Here is a 26249-nt window from a genome sequence, read left to right as displayed (position 1 = left end):
TTAAGTTAACTAAAGAAATATTGTCTGAAAGAATCAAAACTGAAGCTGCAAATGCTTTTGTATAATTTCACTCAATCCAAACAATCCATTTCAGGATCATTTTTCAACAAGTCTTAAATATAGCTGTGGCGTAAATGGTCAAAAAAATGCACAGGCACATATGTTTGTCCTACATTTATGTAAAAAGTGTTGGACATAGATTAATCTCGTGGCCAATTACGGAGACAGAATGACTCCAACATAATTAGTGGAGGCAAGGCTGCCACTGACATGGAATTTCATCTTAATTACCGGTAAGTAATATGTTCCATTAATTTCATTAGTTTGGCATGAGCACACTTAATTATGATTTCTCACAACAACCCCACCACTACAGTTCCCATACATTAATTACATGGTACCATGACAACTATTTTAATAGGCAGTTACAAGCCTACAGATAAAAAGGTGAACAATCAGCGTGTTCTCTCACCTTATGTAACAGAAAACGAAAACGCTGACGTAGATCTATGAAGCTAAAAATTAAGATTCTGGTTGTGTGTAATGGTAAGGTAAAGTCAAAGTATTAAAACAAGGTTTAATCCAGGCCCGTGAATGTGTCGCAACATGTCTCTGAAAAAAGCCCTCAGGTGCATATAAGCAATGGGACAATACTCCACTGAAGGTCTGTTTAAACAACAGCTGGAGAATATAAATCTTGTAATAGTTTCGGGACATGGCTCAGAATAAACAAGGAACGTATAACTTACAGAGTTCTTCTGCACACGCGATGATGCAAAACCGGGTTTAGAATGTGGTGTCCTTGGGAGGAACAGCGCTGCGCTCTGTTTGGGAACAAATGAGAGTTTTAAAATTGTGACTGAGTTCACAAACAATATTGTTTATAATGTATATAGAGTAAATATGGTACCTACAGTTCATAAACACTGTTTACACTGTGGATGACTACAAGTGTCCCATTGGGCTAAGGGCTATGTGTTGAGTTATATCGAGGAGGGTCGAGCTATCAGGCTGAAGGAATAATACGGGTCGGTGCTGGCGTCGCCCAAACCACCTCCGAGAGGGTTGCAGGGTGCAGTGGATATTGGGCACCAGTCTTGGATTGAGGCCTTCATGAAGCATTATCCTTATTTCACATGGCACAATCTGTTTAAATTACTATATATTGAAACCTCACGTCATTTCCAAACAGAAAGCTCCATGAACCCATCAATACTTGTCGGTCCCCTCCCCTGCATTCCTAGACTGGATCTTGGGATAAGGAATGCCAGCTCTCTGGCCGGGAGGGAACCTGAGTTCTTTGACTCTAGTACAATCTACATGTGATGGGTTGGATTACCTTCTACTCTGAAGAGACCCCCCCAAATCTGAATTTGAATGCCAGGATTGGGAAACAATTGAGAAATGGAGATTTGGTGTTGAACTGTGCTCACCACAGCGTGTCCATTACAAACACATACAAACACAGCGATCAAGACACTCCTTAATACTACCTGATGATGAGTTGGCTCCGATGATCGTAGAGGCTGCCGGACAAACGGCACCGGTTGTCGGGGTTGGTAGTGAGTGGCGGCCCAGGAACCCCATCAGCCGCTGTTAGCTTATTGTAATCTCGAGGCAGCCAACAGGTGCAGGACAGACCAAGTGGAGTCTTTGTTGTGGAGGCAAAAATGTAGAAAAAAAAATATTGAATATTGGATGGGGTAAGTAGTGCCATCATTGTGTCTAGGTAAAAAACATTCAGGATTAAAGTTGTAGCTACTATACAACTGATAAGTTATAACACACATGACTGGAACGTCACTGATCATTGAATGTGCAATATTATGAAAGAAAAGGTTCAAGCTAATGTTGTTGTCATTGTGGGTAAGGAGCTGAGAACACAACAAATCAATAATAAACTTAAAGGATTTAGATAAATAAAGATAAATGTTTAAACATTATTAAACCAATAGTTCATTTTTACAATTATATTTATCCTGTACATTACCTTGTGCTAGCTGAGCCAAGCTACATAAACATTTAAATGCAGGTTCAAAATGGCGGACCTTCCGGTCGCAAACCATGGCGCAGGTGAGTGGCGAGGCTAGTATCGCAAACTATGTTGTCGCGTTTTATTTTAATTTTATATATTTAAAAGTTTAAAATGTAAGCACATGATGCAGTATTAAAAGTTGAAGCCTCGTAACATGCATGCTGTCGGCGTGATCACTTAAATTTACCGTATGCGCGATATTAAACTTGACTTGAGATTTTGGGAAAATAAAAGCATTGTTTACTTTATTTTTTAGTGGCATGAAAAATTGTTTCGCAAATTGGTTTGTGTTATGGATAAGTTTAAATGTGGCGGAACCTACCTTGAACTTCTACGAACAGCATCCGGTGGTTCGAGTTGCCATTCACAATGAAAACCCCCCAAATCATCTTTTAAAAGGTCAAAATAAAAACACGGCGTTTTTTTCGTGAGGAAATGCTCCAAATAACAGTTAAACGCAATCTCCAGACTAAACAAACGATACATCATTGTTTGTCATCCTCAGTATTTCGTTTATGGAAGTTAAAAAAAATGATGAAAGATTCATACACATGTACTGTTTTAACTTTTCCGCCAGATGGCGCTGTGGCGTTACTTTAAGAAAGAAACTACGTTTAAATTATTAATTGAGACACTGTCATCAATCGATTTATGAGTTTTAGTTCATTTTAAAGAATACGTTGAGGCAGTCACACTGCACAACACACACGTGCTTCTTTAAATGCCATCTTCACGTTAAAATGTCAAACTGCACTTTTTCTATTAAAACCCAATTTTATCCTTTTGCTTGAGCCCATAATTATAGCTGTACTGTGTCCTCTGTGGATGAGTCCTTCATATCTCCTCCATAATTGGTTTGACGTAATTAAGACGAAGAGTAAAAGCAGTGGGGCGAGGGATTTAGAAAGGTCAAGAGGACAGGAGACGGAAAAAAAAAAGAATAAATCTCAGAGGCTATAAGGCTCCTAGTTATGTGTGGAATGTTTTAACTTTATCCTTTTAAAAGTTAATGTAAAATAAAACAGAGGAATGACAGATATAGTAGAATTCATCTGAGATTATTTATTAAATATGCGTTTAATAAAAGATTGACGCTGTTGATCAGGCTGCAAAAAATATGTTATTATTACATTTTTATAGTAATAATTACATAGTCTGATCTATTCCAAAATTAGAAATCCAGTTACAAAACTGCTATATTTTATAGGGCCAATTATATTAGATATTTTAGATCAACCTAAATTCCGGGAAACATCATTGACATTTTTAACAGCTCCATTTTAACCTTTGTAAAAGTAAAAAATAAAATGTATGAAACATTTAATCAAAAAAGAAATGCACCACAAATACCAGTTTTAATTGTTTAATAACAAATACGAGGAAATGTACAGCAGGTCTGTGTGACCTGACGTTAACAATCATCCAATCTAAGGTTTAACATCTTGAGAAAAAAAACTAAACTACGCAGATATTAAACTTGATTTGTCACATGATGAAGAGTGGATGAAGACTTAACACGTTTAGCTTGTATCACCAGCAAAGTTATTCCCGATGAAAAGAAAGTCGAAGCAGCATGGTCGTACATCAAATACAATCTTAAAGCAACATGATATATACTGTACATAAACCTCTATTAAAAAAATAACATAGAAATCATATTGCTGTTAGACAAAGTAAAGGCTTTCCAAAACTAATTGGCAGAGACATGTAACACACAGAAATATTCATTATTCAGTATGCATTTGGCTCCATCATTATATAAGTCAAATAAATCAGCATACACAGCTGACAGTGAGCGGTGCAGAAGGCAGTGGTATACGCCATGAGTTCTCTTTACACACCTGACTTCAGAATATGTGACTTCTGCAGTGGAGATTTTAAAGTGGGTTTGATAAAAAAAGATAGATTGTGACCACATTCATCTGTAATGTAAAGTAGCTAGCTATAAATCAGCCTGTTGTGACAGCAACACCTGAAACACAACAATCTCTGTCAGCCATCTTATCGACATGAATCATGTCTCAATTTTAGAATTTTTATTAAATATCATTTTAATTCATTAGCTATTATAAGTTCCAAAAAATGACCACAAATGTTATCATTATTTCTAGTTAGTTAGAAGAAAACAAATTGGTAATTTCTTTCTAGTCGACAGAAAGATTGTAGTGTGTGTGTCTTCTCTCTAATAGCAGAACATAAAACCGACAGACGACAGAAACAAAGAGAAATCTCTACACATATTTACCGGACCCAAACAAGAACCTGGTTTCCTCTATCGTCTGGAGGTTCTGCTGTGAGGTGAACTGTGATTGGTTGTTTGACTTCAATGTTTAATTCAACAAATGTAGTTTTACATATTAGATTTCAACAGCAAGCGATGAGGGAAGTGTATGAGGTCACGTCAGGCTCTTTATCCACTCAAAGAAAAAACAAAATTTTCATTTCTCCGCAATTGAAAACTGTACATGGAGATAGTGCCAAAGCGGAGCATGAAGACATTAAGTTGAGAAATGATGACGACTGCACTCTGAGATCTGTATGATCAGAATTATAAACACTATTGACTCATAAAGCTTTTTTTCTAGAGGTGAAGTGAAAATAGAACCTATTCTAACATTTTATTTTCCTTCAGATTTTGTGCTACAAGTATAAAATATATACACACACAGGAGGGATTAAATAAACACCCTTTAACGCCAACTCCAATAGTATGAGGTCTTTTCTTTTCACTCGTCCTCTCGGTGCTGCTCGATTAATGAGGAATCTCCCAGAAGACAACTTCTGAAGTAGCCGATTAAAGAGTGAGTCAGCTGGATGCGGCTGCGCGTTGACAGGAAGTGCCCTTCATCAGGGTAGATCTGTCACAAAATGAAAGGAAACCGGCGTAAATGATTCACTTCTGAAAGGATGGCAGTGGTTGGTAAAGCTTTTCTATCAAGTGTCTGCTATGAACATCATTATCTCCGTCATTTAGAAGGTTTTTTCTTCTTTAATACTGATAATAATATAATAATGATTCACACTTTGAATGGTTATTGGCTGTTATATAACTAAGCAACTTGTTGTCCTTTTATGTCCACAGTCTGGCCTTCAGAAATGCACAATTAATTTTGTAATATTTATTTTTATAAATATTAATTTGATTTGTTTTAATGAGTCTTTTACACATACAATTATTGAACTATAAGGATTTTATCTTTAAACTAATCTTTTTATTATTAATATATAAAGCAGCACTTCATAACTTTCTTTATGATTTGAAATCTTTGTTTTAATTTTCTAAAACAACCAAGACTCACGCAGTTTAATTCTCTAAATTATTATAAAGATGCTTTTTAAAAAACAATTTTTTCAGCACTGTGTCAGAGACAGTTTTCACCAGTAATACCAACAATAAGAGACTTTATCTAGTTTTGTAAATGCATGTATGTGGTATTTGACAACAGCAGATCCAAGAAACCACGGCATTGCTATAGCACTGTTGTGACACTGGGGGGAGCTAGAAACAAATCTATTCTACCTCACTAACTGTCGCTTTAATTATAAATAAATGAATCATATCAATCATAACGTTTTATTATTAATGTATAACAAAACAATAACTGCATCTGTAGGGTTTTTTTTTAGATATGTTTTGCTTTTAAATGTTCAGGCGCTTTGTGACCCTTGTCTAGTGTTAATAAAAAAGATATAACCTAATAATATAAATATATATACATATCATTTGATCAGCAATTCGTCTAACACGTGTTAATTTAAAATAATTAAACATTTTACTTTTACTTTAATGAATATGTTTGATCAATTAAAATGTGTTTACTATGTTTAAAAGAGACCAATACAAACCTGAAATAATCTCTGATAATAGTAATTATAATGATAATTATGATAAAATATATTTGTTAGAAAAGTATATTTGATTTTATAGGCCATCAATCACGGGACTCTTTTACACACACAGCCTGGATTCAAACCTGAAAGCCTTCAGTAGGTTATACATAAAGTAGCTAAAAAGCTGTTCACCTGCATGGTGTAGTTTGCTCCCGTCTTTATCAAATGTTTGATGAGCTCAGCTGAGTGCTGGAAGTGAACATTTTCTGTGAAACGGATAAATAAAACAGCAGCATTAAGGATGATTGACATGCATGAAAAACTGCAGATTAAGCATAAGAGTGGAAAAAAAGAGAATGATCACCATCCGCTGTCCCGTGAGCCAAGAACAGAGTTCCTCCCTCCAGACCCCTCATGTGAGGCACCACTCTGGATGTCTGAGAAGCAAAATACATTCAAGAGAATTATACATCCATCATCATTTTGACAATAAAAGTTCTGATATTGGCAATATTTGAATATATCATTGGGTTTTCAAAAGATCATAATCCAAAAAAGATGGACTTAAACATAGATCCTTCTCTAAAGGTCACGAGGGGATATTTACAGAACGACTTGGCCTTTGCAGCGCGGAATTCTGCGCATCTGCAGAGCAGAAAACTCATCATCGTTCGCAAACCTGGAGACTCGCGTTTTGTTTTTCCGTCAAACAAAACGCCAGATTGTATTTAGATTTATTGCCTCGGGAGGACGGAGGATGGCTCGCTCGCTCCCAGGTCGCTCTGGAAGCAGGACTTGTTTGGGAAAATCATTCATCCGAGTATCTCGCTGTCATTTTCAAAGTCAAGATGGATGTCAGGCTGATTGTTTGATCAAACAGAGGCAGATTTCACCTCTTCTTCCCATCATCGTTTAATCACAGCCATCTCCTGCTGAGCCACAAAAATAGCCAAGGCTGGCCCACTTTAAGACACAGCCCAGTTCTAAGGGGAAACACTGTTTGACTGTGACCCACACACCAAGGACAGTTTGCATGTTTGCAGCACCTGTGGCGATTTCCTATTTTGGCTACGCTGCTGCAAATTAAGACGAGGAGGATAAAAATAAAAAGCTAGCTGTGTTCAGTGCCTTCTCTGGAAAAGAAAACTGGACCAGATATGTCATTATGTAAGTTCACTTTCCTAATTAAACCATATTATCAACCAAATAATTTAACATATTACATGTTTTTTTTTGTTATTACTCTTATTACTCAACTTTTTTTTCACAAGACCCATTAGTCTAAAATTGTTATTTATATATTAAAATGATTCCTCATTTTAACTGTTAAAAATGGCAATTTAAAGATGTGCTAATAAATCATATTAAAATGTGATTCTCCAACATCTTTACATGGTTATTTTATATTGATGACCTTTTTTCAATTATATTTGATTAATGTTATTAATTACAACAATTCTTTTCTCAGTTTTTTTTTCAGAGAAGGGGTTTTTCTAGACCGTCCCTGCATTAAGCCTACCAAGATAAGTCTTACTACAAAGGATTTCACTTTTCAATTTTGTAACTAGCATTTTTTCCTTTTATTAAAAGTGGCCCTCTTGGAAATACATTTGGACACCCCTGTACTAGACAGTTGGAATAATAATAAATAACAACAAAATAACATTTGTCACAAAATACATATTAACTAAAATCTCTTGTTGACAAAGAAGAGCCAAAGAAAAGGTAATTGTATATTGTACACTTTTAGTGTCAACAAATAAAGGTGTCACTGGTTTAACAAAGAAAGAAGCTTACTTGGTATTTGCTCTCATCGGTGGAAGGGAAGCCCAAATATCGCTCTGAGAACGCTGATGCTGTGGGTATGAAGTGTGAGTCAAAATAAGAACAAGAGTATGAGATGGTGTGGAATTTATCCATCGTTCTTACCGTACATGCTCCAGTCGATGATGGGAGACTGAGCCGCAGCACATCTTATCAGCTTTTGGTTGGATTTCAGCATCATGAGTGTGATGAAGCCGCCGTAATCCTGCAAGAGAAGCATCAGGAATCAATTAACAAGAATTGGCTTTTTATATTTCTCTAAACAAAAAATCATATTTTTCTTACGAGAAAACATCACAGGAGTCTCAGAAAATCAAGGAAATTATTACTATTATTATTATTATTATTAACAAATATTTATGTCTTATCTGGTTTAGTTAATTTAATTTCCCTATTTGATCACTAAGATCTTTGTTGTTTCAACAAAGAACCAAACGTTTTGATAGATTTTTTGTAGGGTCATCACCTATATTGCCTAACATTAAGCAATTTAATTAACTTCTATGGGACTAAGACCATAGATCACACATGTTAAATCCTGCCCACCTGATGATTGTCACAAAATAATAATAGATAAATGGTCATGTCGATATGGAGAACTATATAGATGCTTTAGATAAGATAAGAAACAGAGATGATAGATAGTAACAATTATACAGAGACTTCCAATAAGAGTAAAACTGACATTTAAGGAAATTATTCGTTTGGTGAAGGAGAACAACCAGAGATAATTGAGATTAATTGAGACTCAAAGAATGATGAATATTTTGTTTGACTTTGACTGATAATAGATTTTGCCCCTTGTGTGATTGAGTTTGACACCACTGCCACAGACTGTAAAAGATATGAACGTCACCTGTCAGAAACTGAACCAAGGCTTTGAAGCCAATTTGCAGTCGTGGTTATTTTGAAAATGCAGTCTTTGGGTTTAGACTCCGGTCAAGTTAAGGCAGGTATGATGATATGATTGGATTAGGTTAGGTAGAACTGTATTGATGAAATTGTTTTTATTTCCAATTAGCCACATCAATACAGCAATTTTTCATAAAAAAAAAATAAAAATGAAATAAGAACAAGATCAAAGAGAAATAAAGAGAAAGAACAAGATGATACAATCTAAGTAAAATGTCAGTGAAGTCAACACCGTCTCTTATTATTTATAATTACAAAAGCTGATTAATGGTAACATATTCAAAAGGGAAAAATAAAATCACCCTTTGTACAGTTTATTCTGATAGAGAAATGAGTGTTTAAAAAAAGTAAGAACTTGCAGCTGCAAATATGTTTTTTTGCTGTATAAGTTTCTATTTTTTTTAATTGGGTGTGTACAAATCTTTCTTCACCCAGTTTCAAGTGAACACTCATTGAACTGCATTGTCTGCTCATTGTGATCTGTTACCTTTTTAGTTTTCTAATCAAGTGCAAACACAGTAATTTAGAAAAAAAAAAGAGGTGATAACTTAGATGTAACTTTTTGTTTGATGCCATTTATTGAATATAAAATGAGAAATGAAAAAAGCATTTATATTGCCAGTAGCTCCAGAGAGCACTATACAGATCACCAATATATTGTGTGACACAAACCTCTCCAAAGACGCCAACACGGGTGTGATCGATGAACGGAAGCTTCACCAGATACCTGCAACACACACTTCCACCATCAGCCAGTCCATAAAGGAGTATTTTTAGAATTCATTTCAAACATTTTCGCTCCAGCTAGACACTTATCTCAAGTTCTGATCCACAGTGAATTAATGAAAGAGCCTTCCCCCTTCACAGATAAGCATGTGCGCAACAGTAAAGAGGTCTAAGGTTAAAGCTGCGGGGAATTACTGACGGCACTGCTGCAACATTTTGGCTGATCATGCGAGACGGGAAGAGGCAGCCAAGTGAAATGGGAGGCATTTATCTTGTGAGAGCTGCAGCCTATTTGGCCTTTGAATCTGAAACATCTTTTTACTTTTACGTCGCGTTAACATGTACTGAATATAAAAATAATTAAGAATTAGGAAACAAGAAGTGTGATTATAATGATAAAGACATTTTATCATTATAACAGAGATATCACTGGACTCAAACCATCGTCTAAAGGTCATACACCATAAAAAGAAAGTGTGAAGAAAGACGTACTCTAGAGCCGCAATCTGGTCTTCTGTGTCCACGATACCAAGCTTCTGATGGACTTGCTGAAGAACCCTGAAGACGCAGGACATCTTTTTAAGAAAGACAAAAGTAGGGGGGAAGATATTCAACCTTATTACCTTTGGCCTCTGAAGCCTGACCCTCTACCATCGAGCCTCGCCACGATGACCTGCTCCGATCCGACCAGCACCCAGTCCCAGTCCATGCTGAACTCCTCCGTCACAGATTGACCTCCAGGAGGGGAACCACTGTGGGGGAGAGGCAACAAAACAAGATTCACGCTCTGACCAACATTTACAGAAACTGTGCTGAAGACACACTGTGAAGATTTAAAAAAAAATGTCATGGATATTTCCCTTTAAAAGCTTTTATCATCTAGCTGGACAAGCATGGTCTCAAAAGTCATCAATGGTAGAAACAATCCTAAATCAATTTAGTTACAACTGTCGTTTTACATTCAAGAAATAGATAATCCAAATTCTTGATATCGTCATTGTGGCGATCTTAACTTCCACAAAAATATAAATTGACCAATAAGCACGGCTACCAACAACCCACCCAGATCAGTCTAAGAAGCTGATTTTGAGGTTTAACACTGAGTCTACCATGTTTTAAAGCTGCCATCATGTGGTCAATGAGTGAAACCTAAATAAATGATAACGAAATATTTACTTGGCATTACCACTTCATTCAAAATGTCTTTGTTTAAGGATTTTGTCAGATTAATAATATGTTTCTAATACAATAACCACTTAAAGTGATAGTTCACTGAAAAATCAAATTTCACTCAAAATCAACTCACCCTTATGTCGACTAATGGTTGGAATTACTTTCAGAGTAATAAAATACTTTTTTAGAACACATTACTCCAATAGTAGACTGTATGAGTTTCCCTTGGAAGCGCTTGCAGTATTAACCTGGAGTACTTCCTGTCTGTAATGCTTGTTATTCTTTAATCTTCTGCTACAAACCATCTTAAAATTTGCTTATTTAGGTTTTTTGGGAAAGATGTATTTTGTTGAGGCTTCAATACAAGATGGACATTACAGACGAGCAGTATTTGTATTTTTTATATGAGTGTCATTTTAGAAGAGGATGAAGATGAAATATAAATATGTACACTGCAAATAACGAAACCATTAGTCGACATGAGGGTGTGTAGAAAATGAGTGTTAAAAAGTTTGAATTTTGGGTAAAGTATCCCTTTAAATAGATCATTTTACTCATATTTATGATTTTATATTGTATTAAAAAAATATATATATATATATATATAACATTTATTAATGCGTGTTCAAATAACTCACTATAAGACATTTTGTCCTTTTAACTCATGTATTTATTTTAACTTAACTGGCCACCATTAGCTTTACACTGTATTTTCTGTGTTTTAACAATCAAATGTATTAAAAACAACATGTCTACTTTGAATTTGAACATGTGTGTGTTCATGATCTTTCCAGACAGAGCTTAAAATAATGTTTTTCTCTATTTTCCGCAGATTCTAATGGAAGCTTCCAATCGGTTGAGAGGAAAAGAGAGACGAGCATGCAGAGAGAGAAGCAGGCAAAGTTCAATAAATCAAGTGGAAAGGGCTTACACAATGAGAAGAAGGCCATAAAGGAAAGACTCTGAGAAGTCCGGAGGATAGATGAGCTTCAGAGGCAGCTCTGTCAGGAGAGAGACATTATCTAATGGAGGAGGTGACCAAGAGTCACGGAGACAGCATCCAACAAACGCACACAAACACACACTTACATACAGAGGAGTCTCTCAATTAATTAAAGCGAAGGAGAATATGAGCAGATCAATACGCACAAGGACGACATCAATGTCAGGCGTCATAGCGGCAGTAAGTTTCATTTAAAACCTTTTTATTTTTACCAAAGTTGTCATTTGTGATCGTATGGATTTCACTCTGAATAGTCCTTCTTGTTTCCAGAGCCTTCCACAGGGCCAGATTATCCTCGATGACGACATATGCTGTGAAACGTTAAAAAAAACAACACATAAGCTTCTGTTTATTTATCAAGACAAGAAAATTAATAGGAATTGCAATACATTTTCATTTTTTTATGTTTAATTAATAGTGAAGTAGGAGACTCATTAGTCAGAATTTTTCAAATGAATCTGTCACAGAAGAAAACCTTGGCTAGGATCATGACCAATGAAAAACAGATTTAAAAATAATTGTTATACAGAAAGTTGTAGCTCAAAAGGAACTCTCATGATCCTCTATCTGTCTGATAATATACTTGCTCAAAGACAGCTGAAGTGATATGGTATCCTAATGGCAGCGATCATTTCTCTCCTTTCCAGACAATAGAGAAAAATCCCCCCTGGCTACTAAATATTTTGTTCAATAAAATAAAAACTTACATTCAATATCATCCAAACTGAGCTGCAGCACAGTTGGAACCCCTGGACCTGAAATAAGAAGTATTTTGAGTCATAGATTAAGTCATGGTTATCCGGTGAAAACTGGCTAAGACATGTTTAAGGTGTATTTGAATAGAGATAATATATTTGTGATGTAAACTACTGATTGATACCTTTGCATTGAACGATAGCTTGCTGTGCGTCCGGGCTGATCTGAGCATCTACGAACAAACAATCCTCCTTCAGTCCACACGTGAGACAGCGGCGTGCGAAGAGGCCGACCGTCGACACACTGGAGGATGTGAAAGAGAACGTTGTGTCATGTGGAGACCTTTAGATAATCAGAGTGTGTTTTACCTGTATAAGTGTCTCTGCTGAGAAGACTCCTCTGTGCTCAGGAAATATCTGTGCGGAGGGAAGCAGAGCTGCTGAAGTGGGACAAGGTCATCGATCTATCACGCAACCACTTCTACAATGTCACTGGCCAACCATAAACACACATTTCATGGACCTGTAGGCATAGAAAGTTCGACCTTGCAGTATATTTAACTTTCATTTTCATTGTGACAGCAATAAACGATATGCTATATAATTGCGTATTTATATACAATTGTTTGCTTGGTTAAAGTCTAACTACTGGACGATTCAATTTCAACATAGTGACAGTTAAGTTAAGATAAGTAAGTAAGTAAGTAAGTGAAGGTTATTTGTAAAGCGCCTTTCAAGACCAGGGTCACAAAGCACTTTAACAATCAAAAACAATATAAAGCTAAAATAAATGCTTTAAAAGGCCAAGACACATAAGACAAACACTGGAGTCCCAAAAAATCAGGGAAAAGCCTGCACAAATAAGAATGTAGGAGGAATAACGAAAAATAAAAAAAATAAATAAAAAAGGACTAAACATTAAAAATAATCAACAGCTAATTGTTTTTTTAATTCTGTATTATATATGATGATGATAATATATTTTTTAAAATAACAATAAGTAATCGTAAACAATTGCTAATGAAATAACAAGAAAATAGAAAATTAGGTAATTTAATGAGTAAAGATTTGAGCGAGAAAAGTTTGACCGTAAAAATTCAAATACATCCAATTTCAATGAAATTCATACCGTATTTAATCAATTAAATAAGGATGAGTTCCATCATTTCAGCTCCTTTGGCTTATTTCAAGGTAGTTCCAAGGGTTTATAAGACCTTCATGAAAATTCTATTTGGATAAAACCATAGCTATTACAAATTTTAGCTCCTTTTGATTATTGTAAGGGGCAGAAAATTCAAATAGCTCACATTTTAATGAAATTCATCCCATATTTAATTGATTTCCATCATTTCTACTTTTTCATTTTCAAACTCCATTTGAAAATGCTAATGTTTTTTTTTTTGTATCTTTTATTGATCCTTTCCATAATTTAAAGGTTTTAGTTTAAGCAATAATTTTTTTCCACTTTTATTTAGACTCTAAAAGCAAATCTCCTTACCTCTCTTACAATAATGGGAATGCTATGTATTTCAGATAAATAAATAATCCCACCATGTATGAGTGGTGATCAAGAATCAATGTACTTTTGAGATCTTTCATGAAATTTAAGAAAGACTATACAGCTGGGTGTCTTACTCATCGATGTATTTATAAAGCAGAGTAGTTGCTAAAAATCACATATAACTTTTTTTAAATGTATAAAACTCACATGATCTGATCGTGTTCATCATAAGTTAGAATTTTTGTCACCTCCCAGTCTCCAGAGGTTAAGTGACGGACCTCGTCCTGGTTGCCATGTGACTAAAAAAATAAATAGTCAGCACAAATATATCACAATTTGGACAAAGGAAGTCTGCATTTACCTTTTTGGAAAACATTATGATATGGTGGAAATCTCCATGGCCTCCTTGTTTGACCGGCAGAGCCAGGAAAAAACGGCTCCGGTCTTTGGAGAACAGGGGCTCTTGGTTCTGGACAAAGAGGCTCAATATCAATGGGAGAAGATTCATCAGCTAAATCTGAATAATTTGAATGTGTGGGTAGAAAATGGCAATAAGGTTAAGGATAAAGGTAAGAAGTAGAAATGGAAGAATGTTGATTGACAGAATGATGTGACTTAAAAGTTTGTTACCTGTCTGGAGATCCATGTCTCTGTCGAGTCCTCATGTCTCTGCAAACATCACAACAACCGGATTGTAACTTCAGTTAAGAAATCCAGGAAACCTTAGATCTACACACCAGATGACAGACTCCGATGGTCGTGTCACACACTGTCAGCAGGGAGAAGTTCTGGGCTCGGTTGATCCACCTGACGGCCAGGTGGGTGTTACTGATCCACTTCACCATAGTGACATAGAAATCCCTGAAGACAAAATACACGGTGAGCAATCGGATGAGGGATTTTGAGGAATTCTCTCGAGGGGTCAGTCTGAGTGTGTGTCACCTGTGTCTGAGCTGATCCGGGGGATGCAGTTCTTGAGTGTGCGAGGCTCCAATGAGGTTGACCACAAATACTTTGACCACAGGGTTTGTCTGACCAGCCTGAAGTCACAACATCCTCATGATAATAAACTTTTTGAGACATTCATGACCTCAGTATAAGCCATTAGATTTATCTTACTGATATAGTCGTAGACAGTTCAAGTGTTGGTGGAACACATATGACGGTATAATGTGTATTTAGAAGTAAAAAAAGATAGTTTTACACTTGTGTGAGGTGAAGTATGTAAACTGTCTGCATTGTTGAGGACTACAGATGGAAATTAGCATTGTGCTAAATCCTTAAATCCTTAAAATCCTTTTAAATAAACTGGAATTAAGTTGGACAGTTGGACCACCAACTAAAATGTTTTTGTGCGATATGTATTGAACTTAAATCTTAAAAAATTGCATCAGAAGTGGGATAGTAATGGTTATTGATGGGTTTGAAGTGGCCTTCAGAAACAGCTATTTAGAAAGGACACTCATGATAGTGTCTTTATTTTGAAACGCGACTAGATGCAACTTTCTATAGTATTTGACTCTAATCTACTACGTCAATGAAACCGGTCTTCATTTTCAAACTGGGAGTGCCATCTAGTGGCCTTTCAAAATGAAGGCACTCTTTTATGATACAGTGTCTTCACTACAGAGTTTTATCATGAGACCTCATAGACACCCTTGGAAGTGTAGCTACTTTGGTTTCTGGGTACGGCCGACTGACAGGAATAATTTACCTTAGGAGAAAGGCATTTGTAGGACACGGGTGTGCAAACTTTTACCAAGGAAGTAAAAATGAGCGAGGGTCAAATGTACACAGTGGAAAAATACTAGGAGTTAACTTAATTCAAAGGTAGTTCAGAATATAAAGCTACCATATCTTATTCAAGTTGAACACAAAATGAATAACTTTTGAACGGACAGACATGGAAAACGATATAGGAACTAAGAAATAAGAATCCATAATAAGTAAGTAAGTCATTTGTATATAAGCTGTTTTACTTTAAGTTGTTGTTGTAGTTTAACACTTAACAGTTGTTGGTTGTTTATTTTTTAATGTTTGGTCCACCCCAACTCAGATCAAAATTGAACATTAAAAAATTAAACATGAAACTGAAAATGTTTAAAACAACTAGATTTCCGGTTTCCTTATTGAACATTATAAAACAGGCTAACACAGGTCTTAAATTACTGCATGAAATGATGTGATTGAGGTTCACTGTCACTCACTAATTGAACAATAATGATGTGCAAAATAGTTCTTATATGTGTACCTAATCAAAAAAACATTAGATTGTTCACAGATTTGATCACAACGTATCCAGTATTTACAAAAGCAAAAATGATCAGGAAGATGTTGAAACACAAAGAGAATTACTTGTATGATTGTCCTACCATAGGATAGGGGTACTGCAGTCCTTTGGGGTAAGTGCTGCCGGTGAACTGGGGCAGAGCCATGTTGGGCACCTGAGTGTTATTGATGGTCAGGAAAGCCAGTTTCTCTCCATCGGGGGACCACCAGTGAGCCAAGTGGGAGTGCAGAATCTCCTCTGATACAGAAAACATGCCATTTTTTTTAAAAACTTTTGCATTTCCTTTTCTCTCAGTAAAGCATGCGGTCACAATTCTCTTGGTGACGTAATGCTGCAACCATTTATTCACTTTACAACCTTCTATTTCCAGCTTGGTCTCATTTAACTTCATCTCTTCCGGTTTATACATCTCATGTTGTCACATTTTAAGAATCGCTGAATAAATGTGATATATAAATGTGTAAATTTTACCCAAGAGTCACTTGTAACGACTGTAACTACAAAATAATATTGCTTTAATTTCACAAATTGTTACAAAATCTGCTGGTGTAGTTACATTTTATTGGTCGTTTTTCTCTTTGTAAATATTAAATCATCTTTTTATATTAGCTCTTGAGTCACCAAGAACACACGTCCTTGAAGGACCGTGCAAACTATCAGGGACCTGGAAAAGTACAATAAAGCTCAGCGGTCTCTGTAATTCTTCAGTGTACCAGAATTGCCTCTGCTGAGAAAATGCTCAAGCATTTAACTGAGTCGCTTTCATGGAATGAACTGTGGCTGTCTCTGGATTCTCAGCATTCTCCGCATCCCCCACTGAGACTCGCTCTTCTGTTGCTCGAGACCCTACGGCTGCTCCAGGTCAGGAGCCGTCCATTCCTTCTCCTCAGAATCAATGTTCGACAATTCCTGTTACAATGTAGCCTGGTTTTTGAGCAGCGACTGCGCACATATTCCACTGACCAGTCCAAGATTGCTTATGAAATACACAAGATACATTTGGCCCTTCCTCTCCCCTCCCTCTTTAGGAGCCTCTATCTTCTCCTGTCATCGGAAACCAACCAGCATAAAGGGTCAGCAAAATACTTGACTCAAACAACATTGTTTTTTTAAATAATTTTTACAGTGAGTTTCCCAGCGGTTAGAGCGCCAGGTGGTTAACCTTGATGTCCCAAATGTGAGTATTGTTTTATTTGATGGTGGGGTTTTTTTGTTCTGCTGGTTTCCGCTCATTTCTTTTGTAGAAAACGAGGCGGTCCTAGTTTCGGAATGGCGGGTTCTATAGGACGTATAGCTGATGGCATTTTGCTCAAGCTGTGCTTCTCTTTCTTAAATGTCGATGTTGTTCATTTTTTTTCCTCTCAATTTGTCAGCAAATTGAGTTTCTCTCTTTGGAAAGTTTTTTTTTATTAATTACTTTTCGTCGGGCTTGTAACTGTTTTCAGCAGAACTGATTTTTCCCTGTTTCTTGATATACTTTTATTTTTAGAATTGGTATTTTTTATGGACTTCACCCTGTTTAATATTTCATCGTCTTCTACTCTTGGGTTACCTTGCACTCACGTCCTTGACAGTGAAAAAACAACAGCTTTAAATTCTTAATAGCTCAAGCTCGCATTCATTAAATCAATTAAAATAATATTCGCTCATTCTTTAACTGTAGTACTTCAAGTACAAACCTTCATACAACCAGTCCGCTATCCCGTTGAAGATGGCACCTTCGCTACCAGACGAGGTGATCCTCAGAGAGTTACTCTTTACGTCCGACTGGCAATAGATGTTGTTCTCAAAAATGTAAACCTGAAAAAAAAGATATACCATAGAAATACTCTTCAAATTATTCTTTGTTTATGTCCCTTTGAAACTTGAGTTTGATTTTCATTTCCTTTTGATTTCCCCTTTGCTTGAGGATGTGTTGTATCAACCCAGTGGTGCTTACATTACATTCCCCGATCTCATAAATTTCTCTACAAGATGCTGGTTCTGCCATGTTAACATTTCTGTGGAGATGAGCAAATCACCAGCCAGTAAATTAGGAGCATTTAACTATCATTTAATGAATGCTTCTCAAATACAACATAAATTCTCAATCATTTTTTTAGCATCAATTAAGTCATACTTTTCTACTTGGAAAACTATTTTTTTTCAAGCGAACATAACATACTGTCATGATTCATTTTTTTATCTTCTTTTATTTTGTTGCTTTTGCCTCCGTTTTCCCCTCTCTCTCTCTCTCTCTCTCTCTCTCTCTCTCTCTCTCTCTCGCTCTCTCTCTCTCTCTCTCTCTCTCTCTCTCTGTCTTCCCTCTGACAGGTTAATGGCACCTTGATGGAACCAATCTCTGTTTAAGGATCCCTGCACCTGCTATTTAAGCTTCCTGTTACAGTCCGTGGTTTCAGTTCATTCCTGCTACTATGCCGGTATGGTCGACCTCCCTATTGTCCCTCGGATGTTCTTCCTTATCTTCCTGGTGTTGTTGTTTTATTCTAATCCTCGTTGCAGATTACAAGTTTGAAGACAGCTAAATTACTTTTCGCTTATCCTTTTAGATTGTGATTTTATTTTTTGCCCGTTTCAATTTTCTGTCTTTTCCTGCCGGGCCAGCAATGCTGTTAATTTTTCTTTTTAATGTGTGATTGTTTTAATAGTTTTTTCATACTTACTCTTGTTCTGTGTCAAGTCTCTCTGCCCTCTGTCACTACAAAGACCAGGGTCCAGGTACTAATGGGTTTTGAGAAAAAAAATCTTGGTGTATAACTACTATAATGAGAATATAAATATTTGAATACATATAAAATATATTATAATTTTTACTAACGTCATAGTTTTGATAAGGAATAATTTTCATATAAATGACTCTAGAAACATGTAAAAAAGAATCCGTCAAAGCTCATGCTGCAGTGTAAAATGTTCAAAGCTTCCCCTTATGGCAGTGTTGTATTTGATTAAAAGCGCAACTCGGACTGAATGCAAACAGTCTGCACCGGTTCATACCCCTTTGGAGAAGGAAGACAGCATGGATTCATAAAAAAAGACAGTGAGGAGAGTGCAAGAAAGAGAATGGACCACATGAACATACTCCCAGACTCACCAGCTGTTGTCCTTGTCTTCCCCATGCTGCGTGCTGGAGCACAGCGTTCTGTACCTCTGGAGGGTTCAGCTCCCACACTTCCCTGTTACACACAGAAATATTAACAACCACCATCTGCTTCTCAGCACCAGCGTACGTGCATCAGGTGCCTAAATAACTTTGTTCATGGCCATTGAATTTTCCATCGGAAATATGTTTTTGCCTGGCTGGGAACAGGAATAAAACGGGGGGCTTACCGGGTATAGATGTTGTAGACGATGTAAGAAGCAGTGTACGAATACCTGTACACCTGTAACAAGCAAAACATTATTATTTAAATAACAATATTTATGCATACACCTCCACAAGGCTAACTCAAACCTGTGCTCCTCTCTGCTAGGTCAACTGTGTCATTTATGTCTCCTGCTCATCTGAGTTCCCTTCATGCATGGCTGTGCACAAACTGCTGGAATTCAATTGAGAGTAACTCGAAATCTCAGCGGGTGGCGACACTTTTCCATCATGGCACTCTAATGTCAAAAGTATACACGGGCGCAAACAATAGAGGTTGAAAAAGAAAACGTGGAATTTAGGATGAAAACTGTCAGATGCTAGGGTGAGTTATTCATCTCTCTTAATTGAAGTACTTTGTTGCCAAGCCACGCTCCATGTGCACTTCCAGTCTTTGTCTTCCCTCCTTCCTCATGTGTATTTATACACTTCATTTGCCCTTCAATCTCTGCCTGTTTATCCGGCACCATTGTGCAATTAGATTTTCTTCTGTGCGATTTTGCTCCTATCAAGGCAGCATACAAATATAAGTCAGAGATAGACAGTGAGATAGTTAACTTGGAGGATTTTAAACTTGTTCTCTAAAGTGAGAAAATGAGAAATTAAAAGATTTACAGAAATCTCAAGAAAAAAATAGATTTAAAATGTCTTCTTTAAAGGGCAACTGATTTATACTGTCATCAGTATGTCTCTTTTGCACAAAACTCTCTTTTAATTAAAATATTTAGATTAGAAAAAGCACTTAAGCCCCGACCACTGAAAAACGCTTTGATTTTCTGGAGATTAACTCTTGTTTACCCCAACCACACCCACTCTGCTGTGATTGGTAAGGAATCAAAGTTTATCTATGCTTGTCATAAAAACCCGTAAGTCTCCATCTCCAAGGGCATTGTTCTATTAACAAAGCAGGACGTGATTGCAGCTAGCTGGAGGAATGAAGACAATTATTGCATCACACATTATCACACTACTCTCATAACCTCTTGTTTGCCAAGACAGGGGACAACTTTATACAATAATAACTTCAGAACATGGTCATGATGTGGGACTTCCTGCCTCTTGGAGAGGGAGGCTTCAACATTTGAAACATGTGAGTGAGTCAGGAGAGTTTTCACATGAGTTGCCCTTTAAGAAGCATTAATCAGTCTGGTTTACTAGTGTCCAAAAGACCAAGATCGGGGCTAAAATGAGCTTTCCTTTATTCAAGATGGTCCCTGAGTGACCAAACAAGAAGAGGGAAGATAACATATAAAAGATAAGTCACGTTCCAATCAGCAATGCAACATGCCTCACATACACATGGTGAGTTGTCAGCTTGATGCTGATTCTAATCAATAAAAATAAAATAATAATAATAAAATACATAAGATAACCAGCAGAGAGAATATTAAAGGGATACACTTAGCTTTTACTATTGTTAACATGCTAATAAAATGGGCTCTCGGAAGTCATTAAAGTGACCTACAAGCCCACGGACGATAAATTGTTAGTCTGTGGTTGCGACTCGGACATCTTCAGAGTGTACAGTCAGACATGCAGACGTCTTTTTTCAGCCACTGCACATTCTCTAAACATTGCCAAGGCTCCGTCTGTTTGCAAACAAACCTAAAAATCAATAGAGAATCCTTGACTGAGAGGAGTGCTTAGTGCTGCATGACGGCACGCACGCACACACATCCACGCACAACACACAAAAACACACACAAACAGGGGAATATGCTGCTCGCCAATTTGTATCTTCTGATGCAAAACAGTCCCCAATGTTAAATGGTGCAACAAGCAGCCTATAGTCAGTCTAGGTCGGAATGTTGCTGAGAAACATTATTTGTTTTATTAATAAGTTGGTGGTTCAGATACAGGAACATGTAGAAACTCACCTGTTTAACGTCATACGCGAAGAGTGCGTACTTAAGATCCGATGACAGCCAGTACTTTGCCACCTTGAAAGCAACCTAAGAAAAATATCGAGAATGCTTAAAGAATTATGAAATGTGGTTGTTCACTGTCAGCTTTAACTGAGATTTATGAAATTTGCCCTGATCAATATTTTGCCGCGCCCACTTTTAGTTATTTGGTCAGCCTTGTTTGTTCATGGCAGAAACCAAAAACATGTGTCTGGGAATAGTTTTATAAGCCTTCGACACAAACTAACTATTCTTTTATCTACTGATTCTCATTTTTTCATTCATTCATAACAAGGTCGACGTCCAACTTTACAGGAACATAAGAACTGGCAGCAAACAAGATTGTTTCATGGAATAGTGTGCTAGTGAAAGTCCTATACAAAATATAAATGCAATAATGTATACAAACAACAAGCGGCTTGGACACTAACATTTACAGGGAAATCTTCACATTAAAGTAGTTGAGTTTCATAAAGACAAGTGCATACACACCTAAAATGTCTACAGTCAACGTCTCTAGATATATTTTTATTTTATTTTTTTATTTTAACTGAAGAGAACTTACAAAAGTGCTGCCATTCAGAAGAACTTCTGTTTCATTCAGCCCAAAGTTGAATTTGATGACATGACCTTCACTGTTCCTGTACACCACCTCTGAATCTGTCAAGTACAAGAGAAATGTGGAAAATAAATGAAAGAGTTGAAAAGCATTCAATATTTAATGTAGAATTGATTAAAAAACAGAGTAAGATATCTTTATGCTACATCATATTTTTCAATTCGTAATTTCGGTCTTTTCTCAGTTTTGAAGACTTACATACATATACATTTTTTAAAAAGGGTCGTAAAACCGAATACGTGTTTTAACAAGCACTATGAAATAAAAAACTCAACATAAAACTGACTTTAAATTAGTTTTTGTTTATCTTTTAGTCCACATCTAAGATGTGTTATCTTGGAACACCTATTTACATTTTTTTTACTCTTTCACCACCAACACTGCCTCACTATACACAAAATAAGAAAAAAAAACACTTTACTTTCTCATTTCATAGTTTAATTGACTTCCCTTTGCATCTAGATGGTGACTCGGGCCAATTCCTGTTGACTTTCAATACAGAGTATTTCAGTAGAATTAGTGGAATTAAAACAAGCAAACAAGGCCATTTTTCTTAGCCATGTCTTTAATAAATGTATTGATAATGAGGATTTAGTTCACGGTAATATATTAACTGAAACATCCTTGTCTAGAAAAAAAAAGTTAAACAAATGGCTCATTATTTATTTGTATTGCACTTTCAATATATTTGATCAAAATAGTTTATTGCTGATGATTTTAATCCTCTTAAGGCTATACTGGACCATCTATTCTACTCCTTCTGTGTTCTGGCTAATGATTCAGTTATCGATATTAAAAAACAAATGGGTTATCATTCAGCAATCCAATTGCAAACTGGCACTCTAACTTTACATTATAACCTCTCCCATAGTTGTCAACAAATGTAAAGATACATAAACACTAAATAACTGTCAAGTTGCTCAAAAGAATTCGCAAAAAATACACAAAAACACATACCATTATAATTAACGTGACAGAGTTTGTCAAAATAAAATAAAACAAATTTATAAAACATAAAAAACATTTATAACAGTTTGAAATAAAAAAAAGTTGATGTTTTTTCCGATTATGTAATATCTTGAAGATGGCATTGAAGAGAACTGTTGCTTGAGAGGATGCTTAATTGCATTTGTGTATGAAAAATACACTGTCTATAGGTTTTGTTTATTCATAGAAACACACACAGATATACACACACACGGCATCGTTCCTCTTATGTAAGCGCTTTGAATGTTCTTCCCTTCAGTATGAATAAGACATGCTTTGCATTTACAACACATTAGGAGACAACCATGACAATGGAAGCATGAATAATTCATTTCAATCATTTTTCAACTGCGAGCCCATATAAACATGACTGCACGTCGTAGATAGAAGAAATTGTTGATTATTTGGTTAGCAAGTCACCATGGAATTCAAGTGGCAGTCATTTTATTATGAGAAAACCATCCATAAAAACATGATGTCACAGCTTCTGCGGGGCTAACAACCCGCCCTGCCTTCTTGTAATGATCCCATAATTACACGATGTGCAACTAAAGGCCAATGAAACCAGAAATAATGAGTTCTTATTTGTATATTGTAAAAACCCTGGAAGTATTATTGATTTATACTAGATCACTTAAAAACAGGAAAGCCTGAGCAAGCCACAATGCTAACAACAAAAGAGATGCTTTTGCAACTGCGAGGTCGTGTAAGCATGAATTCACATCGTATATAAAAGAAACTTTCGATGGAAAATAAGTGGCATTCAGTAGTCATTTTATTCTGAGAAAACCATCCATAAAAACATGATGTCAGTGCTCCTATTCATCTTTCTTGTAATATTCCAATCATATTTATTATAAGAACCCTACAAGTATCATTGATTTTTCTTTTTTTCTTTTTGTTTTAGTTTTTATGGCTTAAACAGGGAGTGAAAAGCTTAGCTAACAGCCAAATTTTTTTCAATGCTTTTCAAGCTGCAGCAAATATAGAGATAACTTGAAGTGGTAGATAGAACAGCCATTATGCTAACAGACAGCAAAAACCAGTACAATTGCAGAAAGCAGACAGGTTCTAGATTACAGCCAATTTGCTCTGCAAACATGTCTTGTGTTACCACTTTTTCACTGACCTTTTCCTTCTCAGCCTTTCCTCAGGCATCGTTTCCTTCAATGGTTACATAAGAGCCTCTATTTCAAAGGTCCATCTTCTCAAATTGTAGCAGGTTAGCAGCCACAATTTTTTTTTTCTTCTCAAATTTCTAGACTGTCTTTTTGACGCAAGGACAAATGCATTTGCAACCAGAAGCGCGAGAACTGCGTATGGCGCCGAAGAGCTATGACCCCGAATAATAAAACAATCTAGTTAGCCCGGTTCCTGACAACATGACAGGTAAATTACAGCTTTAATGCAAGCAGCAGATGTATGGGTGAGCTATAGACGCCGCTTGCTGGAGTGACGGCGAAGAGAAGGACAAGGGCAAAGGTAGAAGGATGAAGCGACAGGAAGAGATGGCCCACTGCTCTGGATATGAAATTGAGATCCATTGCCTGCTGCGTTTGTTCCCTTCCTCTGGGAGATAAAACTAATGACTAGTCACATGGCTTTAAACACACACTAAAACACACACATATTTGGAGTGCTTGGTCTCCCAACCACATCCTCTTTTACCCTGTCAATGAGGTTCAGTCAACGGCCACTGAGTGAACAGAGGAAGTCCTTAGAAGCAAGAACCTTCATCATTTCATCAGTGAAATGTTTTTCTTTTTTTTTACTCTGTGAAAATCCAATCCAAGTGTTCAAGCAAAACATATCTTTGGCCAGATAGCAGAATTGAAAGTAAACAAAACCAGGGATAGCAAGCTAGTTAGCTTGATGTTAATAAACGATTATCTGAGCAGTGAGGTCTGCTTGGTTGAAAATATACATTTTCAAAACATCTACCTGAAAAAAGGTGTCTATATACTTAGTAGAGCTTTAAAGAGTAAAACATTTTTGTCAGCGGAAAAGGTCACAGTGATGAATCTTTAGAAGCATGAGTGGGCTTTGCACAACAGAGTTGTCGAACCAAATTAACCCTAGTTTTAACACTGGGTCAAGGTGACCCGGAGGCCCGGCCAAAATTAATGTGTTTGAGGTATCCCTTGTGTTGTCTCTTTGTCAAGGTGAGCAACCCCCATCATTGCATATGTATTTCTGGAAACCAGGAAGGTCACATTTGTTTTTGGGCCTTAGGGTCAGTTCGACCCGGAGTTAACAAAACGGTTAAACACACATAAGTTGGAAAAGCAACCAAAATCCTGTATTTTGTCACACCATATCATTGCACTGTATTTAGTTTCAAAACCTATTTTATCATTTGAAATATAATCATTAGCACAGATCAGAGGTGTATCAGAGGTATGGCCTTTGTCCAAGAAATCCCTTGCACAATAGAGAGTAGGCGAAGAAGAGTTGTTTTAGTTGATGCAGCAGCAATCTTCATGAGAGTGGAAATGTGTTTTTGAGTTATTATACATATTATTAGACAAGCATGGATGACTACTAAGTTTACTTGGTGAAGGTTTCAATCAGGTGCCAAACATGACTTACATTGAATGTATTTTTTGGTAAAATGAATACGTTTAATCAGAAATTTCAGTTTTATAAATAAATGTGGACCTGAAATAACACAAGGGTTGGAAAGTCTCAGGAACCATTATCCCTAAATTAGGAGCCCACAAGATGGCACTATCTGCACTGTTATTAACGCTTTTAGTAACTATTTTTTGAGAGCGCCACCTATTAAGCGCAGAACACCGGAACACTGCTTCATGAAGATCCAACAGCCCGTCATTTTCTGACTTGTGATGTTGAAAAGTGTGCTTTTAACAAGCTGTCTAATCATTAAAGAATGTGAACTGTTCCACAGGATGTCACTTGCCAACAGGCACTTTATTATACCGCCATGGGGGATGGAGCTCTTACTAACACGGTAGGACCACTTTAATGAATGTTTCAGTCAAACAGGGTCAGTCGTCCCATTTGCCATCGAGACATATGACGAAAGTGGGAAATTACAGGCTTACGGGTGGTGTAAATCTAATGTAAGATGCTGTGTGAGTGGGATCTAAATATAAAGGGAGAGGTTCAGGAGGTGTTGGAGATGTGACTCAAACACATCTGCTTGAGGGAAATTGCTCTCCAGACATTCTCATCCTAATTTTCTTCCTCCATTTCAACCAATCCCGAGTGAGGCTGCAGTAGCCGCTGCTCTCCCTCGACCGGCAGATTTATATAAAATCCTGCTTAATAGAAACGTCACTGCTGATAAATGTGGTGAAACAAAGCAGGAGTTTTCATCAGCCTCGGGATATGAAATCCTAGTCCAACCACTTCAAAAAGTAATAAT

The 26249-nt window shown here is 36.5% G+C and overlaps 1 protein-coding gene across 2 annotated transcripts in view; it reads right to left on the bottom strand.

The window, feature by feature from the left end:
* Positions 1 to 3392: 3392 nt before the first annotated feature.
* The window catches only part of LOC148079911 (inactive dipeptidyl peptidase 10-like), a 50758-nt gene continuing 27901 nt past the window's right edge, over positions 3393 to 26249 (bottom strand). For both annotated transcript variants that reach the window (XM_087791655.1, XM_087791656.1), the window contains exons 4-27: positions 21821 to 21915; positions 21229 to 21303; positions 19318 to 19370; positions 19082 to 19163; positions 17670 to 17790; positions 16073 to 16227; positions 14643 to 14740; positions 14438 to 14561; positions 14331 to 14369; positions 14062 to 14169; positions 13908 to 13999; positions 12569 to 12616; positions 12385 to 12503; positions 12212 to 12259; positions 11717 to 11815; positions 11433 to 11502; positions 9952 to 10080; positions 9821 to 9886; positions 9275 to 9329; positions 7796 to 7895; positions 7664 to 7722; positions 6231 to 6303; positions 6059 to 6132; positions 3393 to 4893 (exon numbers count right to left, since the gene is read on the bottom strand). In XM_087791655.1, the coding sequence (XP_087647781.1) occupies positions 4762 to 4893; positions 6059 to 6132; positions 6231 to 6303; positions 7664 to 7722; positions 7796 to 7895; positions 9275 to 9329; positions 9821 to 9886; positions 9952 to 10080; positions 11433 to 11502; positions 11717 to 11815; positions 12212 to 12259; positions 12385 to 12503; positions 12569 to 12616; positions 13908 to 13999; positions 14062 to 14169; positions 14331 to 14369; positions 14438 to 14561; positions 14643 to 14740; positions 16073 to 16227; positions 17670 to 17790; positions 19082 to 19163; positions 19318 to 19370; positions 21229 to 21303; positions 21821 to 21915 (2114 nt within the window). In that variant the 3' untranslated portion in view covers positions 3393 to 4761. The remainder of the gene's footprint in view (positions 4894 to 6058; positions 6133 to 6230; positions 6304 to 7663; positions 7723 to 7795; positions 7896 to 9274; positions 9330 to 9820; positions 9887 to 9951; positions 10081 to 11432; positions 11503 to 11716; positions 11816 to 12211; positions 12260 to 12384; positions 12504 to 12568; positions 12617 to 13907; positions 14000 to 14061; positions 14170 to 14330; positions 14370 to 14437; positions 14562 to 14642; positions 14741 to 16072; positions 16228 to 17669; positions 17791 to 19081; positions 19164 to 19317; positions 19371 to 21228; positions 21304 to 21820; positions 21916 to 26249) is intronic.

Source organism: Callionymus lyra, chromosome 5 (assembly GCF_982586985.1).
Source record: "Callionymus lyra chromosome 5, fCalLyr1.hap1.1, whole genome shotgun sequence".
Lineage (NCBI taxonomy): Eukaryota > Metazoa > Chordata > Actinopteri > Syngnathiformes > Callionymidae > Callionymus > Callionymus lyra.
This window is presented reverse-complemented; position numbering and strand designations above follow the sequence as displayed.